This window comes from Psittacula echo (assembly GCF_963264785.1).
Source record: "Psittacula echo genome assembly, chromosome: 10".
Lineage (NCBI taxonomy): Eukaryota > Metazoa > Chordata > Aves > Psittaciformes > Psittacidae > Psittacula > Psittacula echo.
The window spans coordinates 9,742,990-9,763,048 of NC_137741.1; the positions used below are offsets into that span (position 1 = coordinate 9,742,990).

The 20,059-nt window shown below is 42.8% G+C and overlaps 2 protein-coding genes across 3 annotated transcripts in view; both read left to right on the forward strand.

Moving 5' to 3' along the window:
- The first annotated feature begins 1,828 nt into the window (after positions 1–1,828).
- On the forward strand, positions 1,829–13,767 carry ARPP19 (cAMP regulated phosphoprotein 19). 2 transcript variants are annotated; one of them, XM_080626709.1, is made up of 3 exons: positions 1,829–2,019; positions 6,895–7,017; positions 10,259–13,767. In XM_080626709.1, the coding sequence occupies exons 1-3, from the start codon at positions 1,975–1,977 to the stop codon at positions 10,427–10,429; spliced, it is 339 nt and encodes a 112-aa protein (XP_080482835.1). In that variant the 5' UTR covers positions 1,829–1,974; the 3' UTR covers positions 10,430–13,767. The 2 variants fall into 2 exon arrangements, with proteins under 2 accessions (XP_080482835.1, XP_080482834.1); XM_080626708.1 differs by lacking the exon at positions 1,829–2,019 and adding an exon at positions 2,097–2,576.
- A 4,012-nt stretch (positions 13,768–17,779) lies between these two features.
- The window catches only part of MYO5A (myosin VA), a gene marked incomplete at both ends in the record, with an annotated part of 97,016 nt that continues 94,736 nt past the window's right edge, over positions 17,780–20,059 (forward strand). The window contains one exon of the mRNA XM_080626536.1: positions 17,780–17,806. Within this exon, the coding sequence (XP_080482662.1) occupies positions 17,780–17,806 (27 nt within the window). The remainder of the gene's footprint in view (positions 17,807–20,059) is intronic.

Below are 20,059 nucleotides of genomic sequence, written 5' to 3' on the forward strand. Positions count from 1 at the left end.
ACCCTTGTTCTTAATTGTGAATTTGCATCTAGCTCCTCAGTTTCTTTTCTGAGTGCCTATTTTAGATGATTTCTCTGGTAATTATTGATTAGACAGCTTAATTATATAGCTTGTATTCTGTCCTTCCCTTACTCCTATTTAAATTCAGAAATATGGCCAAGTCTCCTAGAAACACATTAATTTTCTACACATTCCTATATAGATGACTACTGGTTAATTGGAGATCAGTCAGTTCCCTAAACCCTAAAGGTTAATTTTTCATCCAAGTTGAATACATTCACCAGATAAGAAAACCAGTAACTGATTTGAGTATCCCTTAAACTGATCTTTCCTTACTCCAGCTTGAGGTTATACTCTGTTTGTTACACTGCCTAGCTCGATCATGCCAGATTGAACAAAATAAACATGAAGCCCTTTGGCCTCTACAAGGTTTGGTCAGTAATTTTCAGTAATGATTCTGCGCCCCTTTGTCTTCATGATCTGCTTTAGACACACATCTCTAAAGTATTGACCTAGTTTCTGTATGCTGCTTTCTTATATTTGAGGCTATTGAAGAACTTGTGCTTTTCCTGAGGTTCTCAATTTACTTCCCATCCTTCCTCTGCACAGTATAGTTTACATTTGTTCCCTTCAAGAAATAATTTTAAGGAACCGCTGGATCCTCAAAACTGTTTTCCCTCACATTAACGTCCTAAGAGGTTTAAAATAAATGCCTGAAGTCTGCATCCTTGTCTGCTATCACTGCTTTGTTCTGTTTCTTTTCAAAACCTATGGTCTTCATCCTTCTCATGATCATTCTTTCTACCTGCTGCTCTGTTTCTTGCACCTCCAGACCATTGCTGCCTGGTTTTTTTTTTTTGCTAGAAGGAAATGGGGCACACCCACTGCTATCTTTGCTTCTTTTATCATTAGGAAACACAATACTAGTGTGTTCTATGGTTTTCCTGTGCAATCTGCCCTGCTGTAGTATCCCTTTCTGAACAAGAGAGATGTGCATTCCTTGAGTTCCGTGCTACTACACAATCGTCATCTCTGGACAAATCTCTCAGTTGCTTAAAATGACTCTTCCAACTACTGTTTTGGGGGGCTGTTAGTAAAATTCAGCTATGGCAAAATCACTGACTTAAAATAGAAGCTGTAGACTTCTTTGATCTGGCTCAATCTATCCTCTGGATCTCAACCACACATGCCCATCCCTCCTGGCTGTACCAGAGCCGGTTCAGAACACGTGTGGGCAGGGTCTGCAGTGCGGATGGAGAGCGTGTGCTCGCTTCCAGGGAGAGCTGCAGTGGGAGAGTTGGAGGTCAGAATCACAGGACAACAGCAAAGGTGCCGGGAAAGGATGTTCTGTGTAGCATAAGTGTGCATTCACTTAACTGAGTATTAAGTAAAATCTATACCTTGTTGTTCAATCCCCATATTTAGGGATCCCTAAGCATTTATTGACAGTGAGCTATTTAAAACCCTCCTCTATGTTCTGAAAGTCCCAGGGAAGTTATTGTTCTGCCAGGAGCTAGACAGAGAGAAGTAGATGGAGAGGGAATATAACACTTATATACTTGAAACCGTGCTGTTAACAAATTTCGACGATCTGAGACCTCCTGTGTCACCTGGTGTCTGGGAGTTAAAGCTCCTCAGATCCAGCTGCCGAGGGCTCGAGAGCTCAGGTTAACCAAGCAGCAAGACCTTTCCTTGCCTATACCCGGTGTGGGGCCGGCCAGCGGGAGCAGCGGGCCGGGCTCACCCACCTGGGCCCGGCTCCGCCACAGCAGTACAGTGCCCGCCACCGGACGTGAAGTCAGGGGGCGGAGACGGAAGCGGTTCCCGAGCGCGCGCGCGGAGGAAGTGTGGTCCCAGCGGCGCTCCGTCCTGCGGGCGGCCGCCATCTTGTGCGGGGGGCGGTGGTAGCGCTGCGCTGCGCGGAGGAGCGGCGGTCGCGCTTCCCTCTCCCGCCCGTCCTGCTGCCGCGGCGCCATGTCTGCCGAGAGCCCCGAGCCCGCCTCGGCCGAGGAGCAGAAGGTGGGTGTCCGGCACCCCCCGCGCAGCACCGCCGAGGGGCAGGAGGCGACCCTCGGGGCTTCTCCCGCCTCCATCTGCGCGGGAGCGGGGCCGACATGGCCGGGTTTCCCCCGCACCCGGCTCTCTCAGCCCGGGGAGCCTCGCGGGCTGCCGCGGCCCTTCAGGCAGCGTCTCCTCGTGCTGGCCGTGCCCGGAGGCCCTTAGACCAGCGCCGTGCAGGAGTGTAGGGGGAGTCGGCGGCTCTCTGCAGCCACCCTCCGCCGCCGGTTTTGGCGGGATGGAACCCGGGGCCTGTGGCGGGAGCGGCGGGCCGGGGCTGGAGGCGGAGGAGCGGCACCACCATGTTGGCTTCTGCGCTTGGGGATTTCTGTTCTCTAGTGGATCGCAGGCGTGCGCTGGCCTGGGCGGGCTCATGGCGCTTCCCCGCTCGCAGAGCGCTGGGCCCTGCCTGCCAGCGCGTACCGCTGACGGAGCCTCGGCGCAGAGCAGCGGCGGGAGACGGCCATAATCCGGTGGCCAAACGTTCGTTTGCTTTTAGAAACATTCCGGGTTTTGATGTAAGCTGTTCCAGAGCACGGGTACCCAAAGCACAGTGGTTGTGACCTGTTCTAATGTGGGCTTTTAGGGCGAACAACAGGTTGGGTTGTCTTGTGATTAAGCTATTACGTCATCTCTGTAGCTAATAATTTTACAGTTTAGGTGGGATTTGGCCTCACAGGTGACTGTACTGTTAGCAGCTCCCATCTGCGGGCTGTGACGTTAAGAAGTCGTTTGGTTTTTAGTATCGTCATTGCTATGTGGACTTAGTTCGAATCTCCACAGCTATTTCTGGCAGAGAGAAGTTAAGAAACACTGCTTTGGAGGACGCTGAAAGAAAAAGCCGGATCTGTTTTAGCTATCAATTATTTGTTTAATAATTCACAGTTTGTAATATGAGTTAGATGTACAAGTAGAGCTTTGAGGGTTAATGTGGAAGGATACTATCTCAATAGGTGCAGTAATCAGAACCAACTGCTATGGCAGGTCTGTAATCTGCTCTTAAATGCGTGCTCTGCAGCTTGACATAACGTTCATCTTAGGTGGACTGCTGGAGGGATACTGTTCCTGTTCAAAGCCTGTAAAAATAAGTCCCTGGCCTATGCAGCTCTCCTAGAATAGCTCTGTAATAAGAGCAGAGTAAAACATGTGGCAGCAAGTTTATTGTGATGCCTTCTAGTGTGTTCTGGTGAAATCAGGTGAGTGGCGCTGATTTTGCTAAGTTTCAGGCTGAAGTCTGGAAAAGCAGTGCTTATGCATGGGCTTGGAAAATTACCCTTTATCTGAGAGGCAGGAGTCCCATACCGGTGTGCTAATTTAGGTTTAATCTGATGAGGTGTTCGAGACAAATTAATAACATCAATAAAAGAATTTGGATTGCTGTGAGTTTATGTCCTGTTAGGATCCTGTGTTATCAGTGCTATGCAGTATTAACCTCCACTAAAACTATTTGTCTGCATAGGCAAAATTCAACACTGACTCAGTTAATGCTTAGCTCTGAAATATAAATAACCCGTTTTGCAGTACTTATATATATGCTTGAAAAAGATCAAGCCCCTAAATGAACTTTGAGACAGCATTTTCATGACCAGACCTCTTTTCTAGACTGTCCTGCTATGCTTTCTGACATATGTGTTAAGTGAGAAAGGTGTTAAACAAGAGAGTGATACACGTTGAAAACTTGCCAAAGACCAGCGTTTCCTGTTCTCAGTGTGAAAACTCAGGATAGTGGCAAGAGGAAGTTCAACAACAAAGAAACTTTAGACATTGGAGAACATATGCTTGGGTGACTGACGTTTTTTTACCTTAAAAGCCATATTTTTTCAGGAAGCTGTTGGAAGTGGTGCATTTTGTTTCTAGACTGGCCTTTGCCACATACGTTTGCTGTAGAGTTGTGCTCTTGTCCCTATTGTTTTCCTATTTTCTGTGTTACATTTTGTTTAATAATTTTTTGCTAAAGAGGATGAGCGCTTAATATCAGAATTCTAAAAGGCTGATGGCTCTTTCTTTAGCCATGCAGTTTAGTTGTCCAACAGATACAGAACTTTATGCTGCTGTTACCTCTGTAAAGTTTAAAAGCAAAAGCTATATTTAAATGAGTTAGGTAACTACTGCCTTCCTGGTAGATCCTTTTAATGAAGTAAGCAGACTTCATTAGCTGTGTCAAATTCCTGTAGAGATCTAAAATTATAGCTTTTGTGTGGTTGTTGCTAGGAAGTGGAGCGTGGTATATCTTGACTTCCTCCCCCCCAGTCATGTGTTAGTCACTTTTTGTTGCTTCTGTAACTCAACAGAGGATGTTATAAATGTAAGATCAAGCCTTGCTGGCTTGAGTTAAAGCCGTTGCGGCTCAGCAACACATCTCCAGGAGTGCTGAAGACAGTCTAGTCCACAGAAGGATATAAGGTCAGGACATGCATGCAGTGATCTTCTCCAGAAAACTATCTTCGGTCTCAGCAGTCTGTGGTTTAAAATTCTTCTGAGCTGCGAATGAACGTATCCATTTACTTTCTGAATTCTTCTAATTTCTTGGCACCCCCAATATCCTTTGGCATGGATTCTGCAGCTTAACTGTATTTTATATGAAGGACTGTTGTCTTAACTATTTTTTGAACCTGCCATGGCCTGGTTTTGTTTGACACCCCAAGTCTTTGTGTTGAAATTCTTACGTTCTTGCATAGTTTTTTTGAGCCTTAGTTGTTCTTGGTCATCAAGGGTAAGTGACCACAGTCTCTATCCTTTTCAGCTGCATTGATGCATAACATGGCATTTTGTGTTTTGATTGCCTGCTGTGTGATGATTTGTGAGCCCTGTGAGTTTGCATAAATGTCTCCTTTGATGCACCATGAATACATATTTGTGTAAGCTATTAATTGTTGGCCGGCTGTTCTTAAAAAAAATAAACCTCCTCTTGGTTAATATTGGCGAAACATGCCCCCTGAAATGCTTTGTCTGTTGGCTTAGCAGTGAGTACCCAGTGATTCAGCATTAGATGTTGAAAGTATTTAGCTGAAAGGATTGCTTTTGAGAAAATCCTGTCGGCATGATAATAAAGCACAATAGGAAGGACAGCAGCTGAAGAATGGTCTTTATAACATGTGAAAACATTGGTCTTGGCTAGTATGATTGTATAGTGCAAAATAGCTCTATGTTGTAGTGTCAGGGAGACTTTGCCCTTTATATGTATTTTTGTGTTTTGCATTGTATTGCCTAGCTGTGTTTTCATCTAATAAAAAGCATTGGTTCTTATCTTCATAAAGGTTTTCTTTAACTGTTACGACAATTTCCTTAGTAGAACTGTTAATTCAGATTCCCGCTGTGTTGTGCAAAGCTCTCTTTCATATGTCCTGGTCTAATGGAGCAGTTAGCCACTGTTAGATTATAAATCTGTTGTTATAACCCTTGCTTTTGAGGCTTCTTACCAGAAATAATGTTAAATATTACATAGACTATTGAGTTTTTATAAAGGAAAGTACTGGGGGTAGGCTAGTATGGTGGCTCTAGTTCTTCGGCAGCTCTGGCTTAAATAGCTCCCAGCTGCTTGTGTTCCTGTGCCCCCCCTGCTTCTCTGCTAACATACATGTTTGTGCTGCTGCTTCGTTAAACAGACTGTGAAAACTGATCCAAATGAAACGCAGCCCAGCAGGGGGCAAGGTGGTTATTTTTCTGTTGAATTATTTTCTGTAACCCATTCATGTGGAGTACACACAATCATGCTGAATGATTCAAAGGATGGTGACACAGATGGAAAGACTGTGAAGGGGATGCCTAAGCAGCTCTAAGTGCATATGAAATCTTAGTTACAGATGAATGAAAGGGCCTCCTAATTTCAAAGATAACTCTTATTTCCTGCCTAAAAGTCATTCTGTGACTTTGGATGATGATAACAATTCAGCACTACATCAGTCAGTGGAAATCAATGTATATTTTCCTGAAGTAGCAATGATTTGCATGCAAAACAAAAGAAAAGCCTTAGTCAAATACTGGAAAGTAGCAAAACAAGAATTTTGAATGGAAGATACTTTAGAAATGATCTAATAGATGAAATTATACTTCATACATCAAGTCGCTACATGGACTGGATTAGTCAGTGTTGAAAGACTGGATGAACAAATTGCAGTTTTTGCCAAATGAGTACCTTCAAATGATTACTTTTCAGCATTCACATTTTACAGTATACTCATAAAATAGGCATTTTATTTTACCTAAATGCACTATCCAGCTGTCTTCATCCTCATAATTTTAGGATAATTATAGACATATATAAATACAGTATTGTTGCTACTAATATGATAGCAGGCATGTTTTTGAGTCTGAGCAGCTTTAACACTTTCACAGTGAATATCAACACATTACAGTTAAAGCAGTTATGCAGACTAGATTGTGGCAATGCATGTGCTAGTCTGTCTGTGCAACTTTATGATCAGACGGGCAGTTGAAAAAATTCCTGTGGCTCTTGCTCAGCTCTCAGCATTTGTTTGTTCTTAGTGGAACCCTTGTGTTGACAAAGAAAAATTAAATTTGTTTAGGGGCATTTTTTTCTTTTTTTTTTTTTTCCCCTTCAAAATCGAATTTAATTTTGGTACAGACTATTTTTATGTGAAAGAGGAATGCTTTGATTAGGTTTAAACACATCTCCAGGAAGGGTATCTAAAATGGGAGGCTCAACTCCTACAGTTGCTGTCAGTATTCAGGAATGAATGTATGAAAAGGTCTAACCAAATAATTATGTTCACTTGATAGCAGCAGTTGGCTGCTGGTGAATTACCTGTGAAGGGATTCTGCATAAATAGTTCATTATTGTGTATTTCATTTACAGCATTGCTAATTGTCTTTCAGGAAATGGAGGATAAGGTGATCAGCCCAGAGAAAGTTGAAGAAGCAAAATTGAAAGCAAGATATCCTCATCTGGGCCAGAAGCCAGGAGGCTCAGACTTCTTGAGGAAGAGGCTTCAAAAAGGAGTAAGTTAGTCATTGTCCACAGGGTATGGACAAGAAATTCCAAAATCCCCATATCTCTGTGTTTGGTGTTTGGGTTTTTGTTTCTTTTTTCCCCCTGCTCCACGGGTCTTTGTGAATAAAAGAGTGCTCAGAAATTTAAACTTTGTCTGTGAAAGCACAAGGAAGACAAATTTATTTCCACAAAAGAAATGCCAAATTGGCAGGATAGCTGTTCTACAGCAGCAGTGGCTTAACTGCATTTTATAGGAAAAAATTGAACTTAAAAGCTGGCTCAGTGCTGCTGTGATAGACATCATAAAAGACTTCATAATAAACACTAAAGGTCAGAACCTCACCCCGGTTTTGTACTGATCTTGCTCATTCTTAAGTCCCAAAAATGACCGCTCTTGTTATCCATGTTTTAGCACATGAAAGCTTAGTGTCTGCTGAGTTACACCAGGCACCATCTGACATCAGCGGCTTGGGAATGGTGGTATGATTCTGAATATATACCCTAAGGAAAAAAATAGCGATAGAAGAATGAAGAGTGAGTTCGTATTTCAATATTGTTCCACACTTAACCAGTGTCTCTTATTTTCTTAGTTATTCAGCTGGTTGTTTGGCTGGTTTTATTTTTAGTTTAATTATTCATAAAGGTGTTATGTAATGCCTTCCAGGCACGCTAGAACCCTGTTCTTGGAATAATCCTAGAATATCACTTCTTCTGATGGTGCTTTTATTGCTGTCATGCTGGTTTTTTTCTTTTTTTCCTCTTTTTTCCTCCTTTTTTTTCCCACTATTGTCTAGGCCCTTTGAGTGCACACAACGACTCCAAGTATAAATCCTTCGCAAACCAGCTGTTGGAGTTTGGTGCTGATCTAATTCTGTACTACCTGGTAACATCTCATGGGAATTGTTAAATGTTTTCTGAAGAAGCTTTCTCTTATAAGTTGGAGCATACGCAGCATAGTTAATAACTGATGGGCATGGGCAGGTAGATTAGGTGACTCCTTTTGTGAGTTAGGCTGTTAACGTTGTCAAAGTCAGCCTAAATTGGACTTCAGTGGGTTCAGTCCACATGTAGAGACAGATCGGAGAAGGTTAGTGTGTATTGCAATGATAATACAGGAAAACAGCATCCACTCCCTAAGGACTGATGACCATAAAGGAGTTATGGTTGCTTGCACTCAGTGTAACCGTGAGGAAAACTCACCAACTGTAACAATCTGTACAATACCCTCATTTTGATGAAGTAAATGAGGAAGCATTTTTACTTGCTATAGAGCCTGGTGTATTTTGGGCTGCTTGTATTACTGAAGTTTACAATAGAGTGAGGATAGTGAGTATATTTCAGATCATGTTTCTGACATGAAGATACTGGGACAGACATCATCAGTTCAAAAGAGATGATCAAATACAGGCCATCTATGAAAAGCTAGAGTAAATCAGAGGAAAATACAACAGTAAGTTGAAGGAGGTAATGGACTGATATTCTACGCATGAAAGATGGTGGATTTTTTCAGATACTCTTCTAAATGTGTGTACTTATCCATAGCCCAGATTTTCTTTGATTTGGCAACTAGGACACACTTTACCCATTGATATTTGCTCTCCAGAAAAGTTCTGCATTGGGCACACGCACCATTATTATCACACTTTCTCCAGAATAATAGTAGATGAGAACTATGTGATACCAAGTTCCTGTGGAAGGATTCTGTTCGGAGCTCTTGCATGGACAGAAATAGATATCCATTAACAGCAGCAACACACCTAAAGATGGAGCACTTCTGTTATTACCTAGTTGTCGTTTAAAAGTTTCTTTTGGTTGCTGTAGTCTTGAAGGGCAAAATAGGAAAGCCTCTTTCCAAATTAGGTTATGATATAACTTGGTGTCTGGTCTGCAGATCGCAGTGTTAGAACATTATGGTATAAATAGGGATTACACCATCAAAAGGACTGAATTGTGAAGGTTTATTCATAAAAGTTCATATGTACTACTGACTGCATGGGAAAACCAGATTTGGTAACTTAAGGCTGTGGCAGGGAACATTGAAAGCCTTCTTCAAGAGGCCTTGCATAAACACCCATACCTGCTGCCCTTAGGTAAAGCCCTGTTAAATCAGGAGTTCAAGTTATGTCTCTCTAACAGCTGTTGAACGTTTTGCAGCTGGTTAGTTCTAATGCAGAATAAAGAGTATAGTAGTAATATGCAGCCTGGAAGCACTTAAATGTAGCAGGTAGTGATGGCTGCTCAACTGACCTATGAATAAGCCTATATAAAGCTAACTAGGGAGGGTTCTCTCCAGGGTTTGTGACTGTAAGCAGAAGTTGCTAGTGTAAATCTCCATCCTGAATCTAATTTTTTTGGCCTTATATGACAACCTGTTCAGAATCATGGGTTGCAAGTACCTTAACAGTAAATGTCATAGTAAGATATAAACAAAATAAACTTTTCCTGCAAAATGTGTTAATAAGCAGTTGAACCCTTGATTCAGACCTTAGATGAAATTCCATGCCTCCTCTTAACCATGGTGCAGATGAGTCATAACAGGCATTTGGCTTTAGCATCCATAGGTAACTTCGTATTTTTAGAATCTAACAGAAAACATTGTTAGAGGTAATGCTAATAAAAATATGCTGAAATAGTAAGGAACACTGCTTTAGAACTTCAAACTTGATGTACTTATTTTTGTATTCAGAAGAAACCTGGAGTGTGGGATAAGAATTTCCTTCACATAGTGGTTTTCTGAAGGACTACACAGTAGATTTGACTTTGCTAATAATTGGTTTGGGAGCTTTAGGGATTGTAGTTTCACTGTTTTAATGTATGCAGATAAGAGGGTTTCTTGTAAGCATGCAGTTTCATGCCACTTTGATCTTCTGGTATGATGAAGCAGGCTCTTTTCTCCACCTGCAGTTCATGCATTGTTTGGTTATTCTGTGTAGCAGAACTTGTTCGCTGCAACAGAATTCACAAATGCAAAGTTTCACTCTTGGAAAAACTCTTGGGAAAGCAGGGGCAAAAATAATGTGTGAGTTTAATGGTATATGTAGAACCCTAACTGTACATTTACCATTACTAATGTTAAGAGTTCAGATACGTGTGCCTAATAGTCCTGATAAGATTTTATTTTTAATCAACGTAAAGCTAACTGTGCCAAATCAGGATTTTATAACTGTGTTTAAAATGTAGAGAATCTACTTTCTGTGTATGAATTCAGTAAGATTTCAGGCTTTTAAACATATATGTTTTGTCTTCCAGCAAAAATACTTTGATTCTGGTGATTACAACATGGCTAAAGCAAAGATGAAGAATAAGCAACTGCCTACTGCAGCACCTGACAAGACAGAAGTCACTGGTGACCATATTCCTACTCCACAGGATCTTCCACAGCGGAAACCATCTCTTGTTGCTAGCAAGCTGGCTGGCTGACGAGAACAGCTGAACTGCATGATTATTCTCATTCCTGTTATTTCTCCTGAATAGTTATTTCTCACCCTCACATCCCCCTTTTTCTTTCTTACACTAAGTCATGAGACTGACAGCTTTGCAGGTAGCGATAGCATGTGCTGCTATTGTAAGGGAGTACTGTTAAGAGTAAAACGTTTAGTATTTGAACTAGTTGAGAACAATGCACTGAATAAAAAGGACAAGTTTGGTTAGAGCAATGTAATCTACTTGAAAATGTACATATTTGCCCATTTCCTAGTGTAGGACTGGTTCCAACAAGTGACATCGCAAGTTTTACTTCTAATGTTTCTGCTTTTGTTATTTCATCTTAATTACAGCATATTTGTATTTAATATAACCTCCAGTTGTGTTGGGTTTTTCTTCCGTGTTTGAGTTTGTTGTCTAAAATAGAGGTTTAGACCACAAGTTGCTAGATGGTAAAGCATGTATTAAAACAAAGACCAGGGCTCTGATTGAATTTTGTTTCTGCTTTTGAACTTGAACGGCCTTAAACCTGTTTCAGCTTTAACAATAGAGTTTTTACTTGGGCAATATTTGCCCATTTGGTGTAACTCTTGTGAATCTAGTGCTTATTGACAACTGCCTGTTGAAGCTGGTATTCTTTTCAGTTCCGTAGCTTAGGACACACTTTTGTTGAAGATGTGAATGAAGTGTGCATGTGCATAGACTGTTGAATTCACTTTTGTGCCATTTTTGTAAATACAATAGTTTTGCACAACCTTTTGCAAACGTCTATTAGTTTTACATTTTAAAAGCAGATAATGTGCCAATCAAAGCACAAGTGATTCTGTATCTTTCAAAGTCTTGTCCTGAAACTAAGAGCCCAGAATCTTGCTACTGAAAGTTAAAATTGTATACCTGAAATTTGGGAACCACATTTACACTTGACTCAGCCTTATGCTTTGCAGTTGTATATTTTGATTTTGCAACAGTCTCCAGCATTCAAATCTAAATCTGGAGTTTGTACCTGTATTTGGAGACAAATGCCCTTTCAGTTCAGCAACTCTTCAAGCTTTTGAAGCTGAAATGCTCTATCTGATGACATGGAAGATGGATAAATGTACTGTTCGAGCAAGTTTTCTGTGTGGCAAACACCAAATCTAGGCTTGCTGAGGTTTAATATGCAATTGTCTTTGGGCTATTTTAGACTTCTAGAAGGAGAAGCCTATAATTTTTGTTTTCTTGGCCTCCTGAAGTGGTAGTAAAATACCTCCTTTTCTCTCTGTTATACAGCAGCCCCTCATTGGCTTTGAAGAAACAAAGAACTGGAAGTGGTATTTATACAATGACCTATTGAGAAATAGGTAACTTTTCATGTCAGAAAATAGGAATGAACTTCAGTTCATCTTCGAGATGCAGGTCGTAAGTACTAGATAGCCAAAATACATAGTTGATATAAGGCAGGTAACGATGCATTTAAAAGCATGTTTATTCAATGAAATCAGAATACTAAAAGCACAGTATCATCCATAATGTAATTGATTTTCATATAGGTAACCACAGCCTTGATCTTTTGGAGTTTAGAAACTTTTAAGATCAGTTTACTGAATACCTTTTTCTTGAAAGCAACAGTTCTGAAACAGCCTGTTGTAAACAAAGCACTAATGTGGGTATTACAAAACACTCTTAAAGATGCATGTTTTCAGAAGGATGTGCTTTTGTTGACATATTCAGAAAGGTCTTAGAGGATGAAGGACTGCCAGCTGAAAAAGAACACTGGCCCGTATCTTGTGTAATGCTCTCTTCTAAAGACAAACATAAGAAAATGATCAAGAGAAAATGAATAATCTTAATTTGGTCCTATTTTGATAAGAACATGGGCAAAGCATTATTGGTGTCTATATAATGTCTTTGGTTCAGAGAAGTTATTCCAGGTAATTTTGAAATTGCTAACCTGGTTCTCTTCAAGTCTGTCTAGCACCTTTCTAGTAAATAAATGGGCTCTATCAAATCTGTCCTGATTCCTTATCCTCCACTCTTATTATAAAGAATTGTGACTTTTGCAGAACAGGTTGGAGAAATGAACCTACGTGACTTCTTTAAGTAAGAAAGTAGGCTGGGACAATAGCAGGGAAGCTGGATATATTGAAGCAAACTGCTTTTTATAGATGTTTGTCCTAATGTGAAAATCCCTCTTTATTTTTGTATGTATAAATGAAATTGGAACTTAATGATAGGACTGGGCCTGAAACAAATTTTGAACAACTTAAGGTGACTTGCTGTGTGTTGTCTGGTGCCACTACTCTAGCTCACAGAAGGTGAGCTTTCTTGATGTTTGGGAAGGTTTCAAAACAAAAAATAGCCATGGAAATGTAAACATTCCACTCACTTAGTTACAACTTAGCTGGTCCTGCTGGTTGGACAGCACAAGCTCTTCTGATGTTCACTCAGTGACTTGCAGTTCTTAATAATACTACAAATTCAGCTATGAATATATTATCCATGTGTATATTTGAAGTACTGTAATACTAACTAGATCAATGACTGATTATGAGCCTTCACATCTGACAGACCTCAGCAGCAGGCACAGCTATTTTGGTTCTATACACTGTATAAAACTTAAGTCCTGTAATCACTTAACAGTAAATCAAACATGACTGCAAATCGATGCTTACTTTCAGCTTACTCCAGCAAGATAACTCAGCTATCCAAACTTAATGTACATAATGTATTATATGAGTTTTACCATTTGATAATTGCCTTTTTCAAAGAAAACCTGTCCACACTGTAGACTGGCAGTCCCTTTCATATCTTTGCCTTTAAAGGTAGAAGTGTTTAGTTATTAGAGTAGTACTCATGTAGGCATATAATAGCAGATAGCACCAACATTTTATTTGAGATAGTTAAGTGGATTAATTACAACTTCACAGATATGTCCCCAAATCTGTAACACCAAAGGCTTCCCTCTCATTGTTCTTGATGTAGTAGGACAGTGTTTGTGTAAAGGCCACAGGAGTACATTTTGTTGGACATATTTACACCCAGTCGAGATGTTAAGGTGATAAAATTGTCAATTGTTCTTTACAAACTTACACATTGTATAGTATACAGAATAAATTGATCTACTTAGTTTTTATTGCAACATGTCTTGTCTTGTCTTGGTTTCCTAAAAGATATGGGATACTCCGGTATTCTCTATGGAAAATTTCTGAAACCTAAATCTTGGTACGCTGTATCACTAAAAATACAACTAGGCTTTGGTTTCTAGTATGTTAGACTACAGAATTACTTTAATGTAATCACGTTTATATATATTTCAGTGCTTATTTTTCTAATAAGGCAATTAAAAGCTTATTGTTTGAAAACTCTGTAACAGATGATTGTTTTGGTCCCTTGCACTGAGCGAAGGGGATATCTGGGAATTAGCTTGGCATATAGAAGCTTGCATTGCTAAAGACTATTGGCCTGAATGTAGCAATGTTTTCAGGAAATCAAGATGCTGCAAAAAGGCCAACTAATTTTATATTCAGGTTGACTCAGGTGCTGATCTTTGTGCATCTTGAAGATCCATGTGTATATTTACACGATTAGCTGAGTCGCCAAGGTCGTAGTAACACCTTCTGTACTCTGCATCTATAGGGATAAAAATGTCTGATTGAAGTAGCGTTATTCAGATACTGTGCTGGGGCAGTGCAAAGGCTGCATGAACACTGGCATCAGTAACCTAAAGTAACTTACCTGAATCTCTGTATGAGGAGTGGCATCAATCTTCAGGCAAAGAGAAACTTTTTAAATATAGGCTTAATGCCCAAATCTATTTCTAATTAGAACTGAAGCATGTGCAATTGCACAAACCTGTGCCCAGAGAAGCTTCACGTTTAACGGCTGTGCTCACAGAACATGACCATGTTCTTCAGGAAGGAGGCCAGATTGCAGTGGCTTGTTCGTTTGATGACTGGAGGCCTTTCTGAAGGCCAGACTGGAGGATGTACTTGAAAAAGCAGTAGTTTAGGGACAGGTGACCGAATTGTGTCATTCTCAGGCAGTACATCTTTGTTACAGTGAGGATGCTGCTTGATCCATGTTCATAATAAATACCGTCCATATTTATAGGAGGCACAGAAGTCTGTTCACTTACTGCTTTGGAAAATACTGACAAAGCCACCACTGATTTCACAGAATCGCAGAATGGTTTGGGTGGAAGGGACCTTAGAGATCATCTGGTTCCAACCTTCCTGCTATGGGCAGGGAGACCTTCCATTCAGCTGGATGTTTATTTGACTTTGGTTTAAAATGGGAAAATGAAGTACTTTTTGTTTCTGACTTTGTCTAAATTTAATAACAGATTTCAGTTGGGTTTAGCTTTTTTTTTTACCTTACTGCAGAACAGTGTTGTAGCTTCTGTTAAAGAGGACTACGGTTGGATGATGTCAACTTCCCTTGACAATATTATGGAATAATCAAATAACTGTCATTGACATCTCCACAGAGACTGGATTCAACCTCTGCGGGTACTTCTGCATTAGCATGGTAGGGTTGTTTCCTTACTGGGTTTGAGTCAAAAAACAACTCTGTCTTCCTTGAGTAACAGGATTTTGATTAAATGGACGGCATTGAATTATATGGCTGTAATTACAAGGATGCTTAAATGCAAGAATGGGAACTTGATTCTACTGACCTTCAGGTCTGTTTGCAGGTGGTGGTTTTTATACTGTTGAGGAAAATTTGGCTAATGCATTGGAAAGAAAATACGTATGTGATGTTCTAGAGACAAGAGAAATCTTCCTAGTGTAGGCATAGATAGATAGATCGAGGCAAGCTTTTTGTGTGGGAATTTCATTATGTAGGTTTTGTCTTTTCTGTAAGGCCAGAAAAGAACTGGAAGTAAATCCCAAATGTTATTGGGAGAATATGTGCATAGAACAGGATTTTATCTCTTCTTATGTATCTCTTGCATGACATTTCAGAGTTCTTAACTGGTGACTGTTCAGTCAGTGCCAGCTGAAACCAGCCCGGTTTGTTTTCTGCAGCTAAAAGTTACAGGCCCAATCCTTGTAGTGTGAGAATATAGGAAAGGGTAAGTGGAGGATTTAAGCCTATGAATTTCTCAGCTTTGTCTGTCTTTCCTGTGATTAGTTACACTGATGGTCTGTGCTGAATATACAAATGCTTTTCTGAAGGAGTGGATAGGCCCATCCACTGGGTATCTCATGTTCTTCATATTACCAGTACATATTGTTTCTGTGCCTGCAATGAATTCCCTTTCTTGTTTGGCCAGCAGAGAATCCACTGCTCACTTGTGGCACAGTGTGACAGCAGAGTAGGAAGTCCTAATTGAGAAGGGAATTTTTCTGCCACAGTTGAACAGGTTATGGATGTAAACATAATGGAACATAGGTGGAAGAGAAAAGATAGATGTTTTGCGGTCACTTCTGAAAAAGTTACATAAACTAATCTCAATTCATAGTATTATTTTCTACCTCTTTCAGTTTGGGTGGTTTTTTTTATTGGCTTCAAATTCAGTATAAATTCTTCATGTGGACTGTGTCAGCTACATGAGCTGGAATTGACATGACATTGACAGCTGAAATACCCTGGGATATATGCTCTGAAATCAAATGCCATAAATGGTCTTTTTGAAAAGATGCTGTGGAAGACACAAGATGAATGTTGCCAGCAACTGTTTGATGCAGGATATGCATCTTAAAGTAATAATTAGGTAGTCAGTCTAAATGCATGACAAACAGGTTGTTTCTTGGCAACTTTCAGTGCCCCCAATTCCTGTCCTTAATGACAGATTTGAAATCCTGGTTTATACAAATTGTGTCAAATCGTAGCATATTTTGGCCTCAGATATCTATTTTTTGCTGGGGCTTATAATTACATTTGGCTCCTGAGCTCCAGCTGTGAATGGCTGATACAGTAATCCACAGTCCAAGCAAACTCCTGAAGTGAGTCTGTGAATTTAGAATACAGTGAAGAAAGGGTATTGAATACTGGATGTGAAGCAGCAAACAGAGCAGAGGTTCCTGTCCCTTCTGAAAACAAAACAGATTCATGGTTCATACATCCAGATTCTTAGATGAAGTCTGTTAAAGGGAAGTGATTATACTGTTAAATGAACCCCAGATCACTTTTGTGTTACACATGAAAGGTGACTGGCAGCTTTAGGATTTCTCTCTCTTTTGACATACCGCTCATGTGAAGAGCAGCTGTGCAGACTTCTTAGCCAAAAACCCCCACCACTGACCTGGACAGCAACTCGCAGGAACCCGGTCTGGACTCCTCCTAGGAATGAAAGGAAAAGCCAAAAGCAGTTTGGTGGAGTGTGGCAAAAGTCACTGTTTGGAGCTTGTCTGTATGTTGGACCACATGGACTGGTAGGAGGCATTCCCATGGGGAAGAAGGAAAATACAGAAAGGTAGTATAGCTTCAGTTCTGCTGTCAAAAGAACTCTTGTTGTATTGTGAGCTATAAAAAACACCCACTAATGATTCATAAAGCAATGAGGTGCCACTTTAAAACCTAGGCAGAACATGGCTTACGTTTTTCATTCCCTTTTGACACAGACCGTCAACTTTTCACAGATAAGTGCTGTCACTTCTTGGTGAGAACTGGACTTGGTTTTTGAAGAAACTCTTTTGGGCCCAGTTCTCTTCAGTGTTTTCAGTAGCGGTTTCAATGTAAAGAAGCAATCAATCTGGAAGAGACAGTAAACAATTGCAAGGATGGGATCAGGATCAGAGGGAGGAAACAAAGAGTGGAAAACGTGGTGCTTGGGCAATACATGCAGAAACCCCAATGTGACTAAGTGGGTAGGAGGAAGGATATCACCGGGGCTCAGGGAGTCTGCAGCAGGCTGTAAGCCAGCAGGCTGAGAGTGCACAGGAGGCTCCCCTCCCAGAGGGTTAGAGGAGAGCGCAGGGCTATCCCGGGCTGCAGGGCTGGGGGGGGACCGCAACTCAAGTAGCGCGGGCTGGGAAGCAACAAACCCGAAACGCTGGTGCAGGAACGAGCGGTAACTGCTCACTCCGGAGAGGCACGGCAGGAATGCCGCTTCCTGCCCTGGGCGGGAGAAGGCGCGGGCCGGGCCGGGGGCAGCCGGGCGGGTGTCTCTGTGCCAGGGCCCGGCAGCGCGCAACGGAGCGGTCACCGCCGGGGCCCGCGCCGGTGGGAAGCACCGCCCGCCCGCGCCGCTCCCACAATGCACAGAGCGGCGGCCGCCCCGCAGGTAGCAACATGGCGCGGCGTGCCCGGGCCGCCGCCTGAGCATCCTCCCTCTCGCCTCCTTTCATCCCTCCCTCCCGCCGCCGCCCTCCGCCTCCCGCCGTCGGGCTGCCGCAGAGGGGCCGCCCGCCCGCGCCCTGCGCCATGGCAGCCTCCGAGCTCTACACGAAGGTAGGGCGGCGGCGGCGGGGCCGGGGGCTGCGCGGAGCGGGCGAGGGGGAGCGCGGCCCGGGCGGGCATCACCGCTCCGAGCGGGGACAGGCAGGGGCCGGCGCTGCCAGCCGCGGCCCCGGCAGACGCCCCCGGCGGGAGCCGGCGCCTCTCCTCAGGATGGAGCCGCATCCCGCCGGCGGTGCGTGCCCGGCCCGGTGAGTCAGGGCCCCGCTGCTGCCGGGCCGGGCCGGACGTGGGGAGGCTGCGGCGGTGTGTGCCCGCAGAGTAGCGCAGGGGAACGGCCGTGCTGCCCGGCCTGGGCAGCGGGGACGTGCCGGGAGCGGGCGGGTCAGCCGGCTCCGTAGGGATGCGCCGCTCCTTGCAGCGCCTCGGGTTGGAATGGCCATTCCATTCCACGCGGGTTTGCGCTGCTCGGCTGTCTCCTTCAGAAACACCGCCCTGCCCCTTGCAGAGAAACCACTTCTACAGCATAGGCGCTTTGATATTAAACTAACCTTTTCGGTGACACTGCACCTTTAGATTGTATTTATTCTCTTGGCAGTCGTTCAGAAGCCCTACAGCCAGCAGCGATGCTGTGTGTGACTCTCATATGCGTTTCAAACAGGCATTTTCCTAATCTTGTTAGCCTTGTGTCTTAGTATCTCATCAGCTTACACCTGGAAGTAGTTACTGCCCTGAACAAGCCTGCAGATCGATAGCTGTGGAAGTGATTGTTTTATCCACTAACAATGCATTGTTTTCATCGCTCTGCCTTGATCTGGTGTAGAAAACTGGGAAAAAAGGACAGAGCTCAGTTTCTAAGGGTGGAAGAGTTGACTGGGGTCACCAGAACTGAGCACCACAGTGCAGCGCAGCAAACTGCAAATAGTTCTGCCAGAAAGCCTGCGCAAAGTGTGCTTCATCGACAGCCATGCCATGCCATCCACATGCTTGAGCCGCTGCATGAAATACTCCAGAATTATCCCCTGTCTAGCTCTTTGTGTGAGGGGGGAAAGGAAACATGCTTTTTGTTTTGGCATGAAGAGGTTACCTTATTTACATTTACCCTCTGAGAGGGTGGTGAGGCACTGGAATGGGTTGCCCAGGGAGGTTGTGAATGCTCCATCCTTGGCGGTGTTCAAGGCCAGGTTGGATGAGGCCTTGGGTGCCATGGTTTAGTGTGGGGTGTCCCTGCCCATGGCAGGGGGTTGGAACTAAATGATCTCAAGGTCCTTTCCAACCCTATTCTATGATTCTATGCAGTGGACAACACGTTGAGTGTCTATCAGTGCAAATCAAACCAGAGAGTCACTTCAATAGGCTTGACCATATCTGAATAATGTATTTGTGTAGGAGAGACTGAATGTGAGGAAGTGAGGTGCACGCCTGCACCCCCAAAGAGTGCTAATGCCTTAGTGGATATGAGGCATCTTAGTGCCTTGTGTCTCACAGAGGAGCAGCTCTGTTGTCATTGCGAAACAGGATGAAAATTACCATTCTGGTCAAGAGAGCAGTGGTGCTGCAGAGTTGTTCCCAGGCGCCCAATAGACCTCTACGTGAGGAGTTACATTGGAAAGGTATTCTTGATTTATCTCTCTCTGTGGAGTTTCTTATGGAATTAAGATGTCTCATAAGGAGTTGATCAGAAATACTTATATTTTTAATTTCCAGCCCTGCCAGGCCTTGAATTCATTTCCTTGATTGGTTAAATCCTTTGGTCAGGAGGTGCCCCAGCAATGTGTGTGTCCTGTTGTCTTGGGACTGTGTAACAGTAGAAAGCTCAGGACCCCTTGTAGTTCCCAAGGAAGTCATTGCTCTGCATTGGGTGCTGGGATAGGAGAGCTGCTGGGCATTCAAGAGAAATTGTCTCTGCTGTCTTCCTCAAGTAAAGGCAGCATGCTGGTTAAATCATGTTCAGTATCTCATCCTTAATTAAGTAACATAAATAATGGATGTAGGGTCATAGCACGCAGAGGTAAAAAGAGCAAACACAAAGTCAGACAAACACAGGCATGATCCTCCAGTAGGGACTTGCTGGGTGACCAAGGGCAGTGAGATTGCTTCTGTGCTTCACACCACAGGCTGTTCTTGTCCTCTTCAGAGCCATATGTATAGCACTTCCAGTATAGCACTGACACTTAACATAAGGTGTTGGCATAGAACATGCTGGCAAGCAAGGTAGGGTATATCATTGCTGACTGTCTATGTGCATGTGTCACCCCTGGAGCAAAGAGCTTGGCAGCTCTCTTACCTGGAAACCCATGTCCCAGC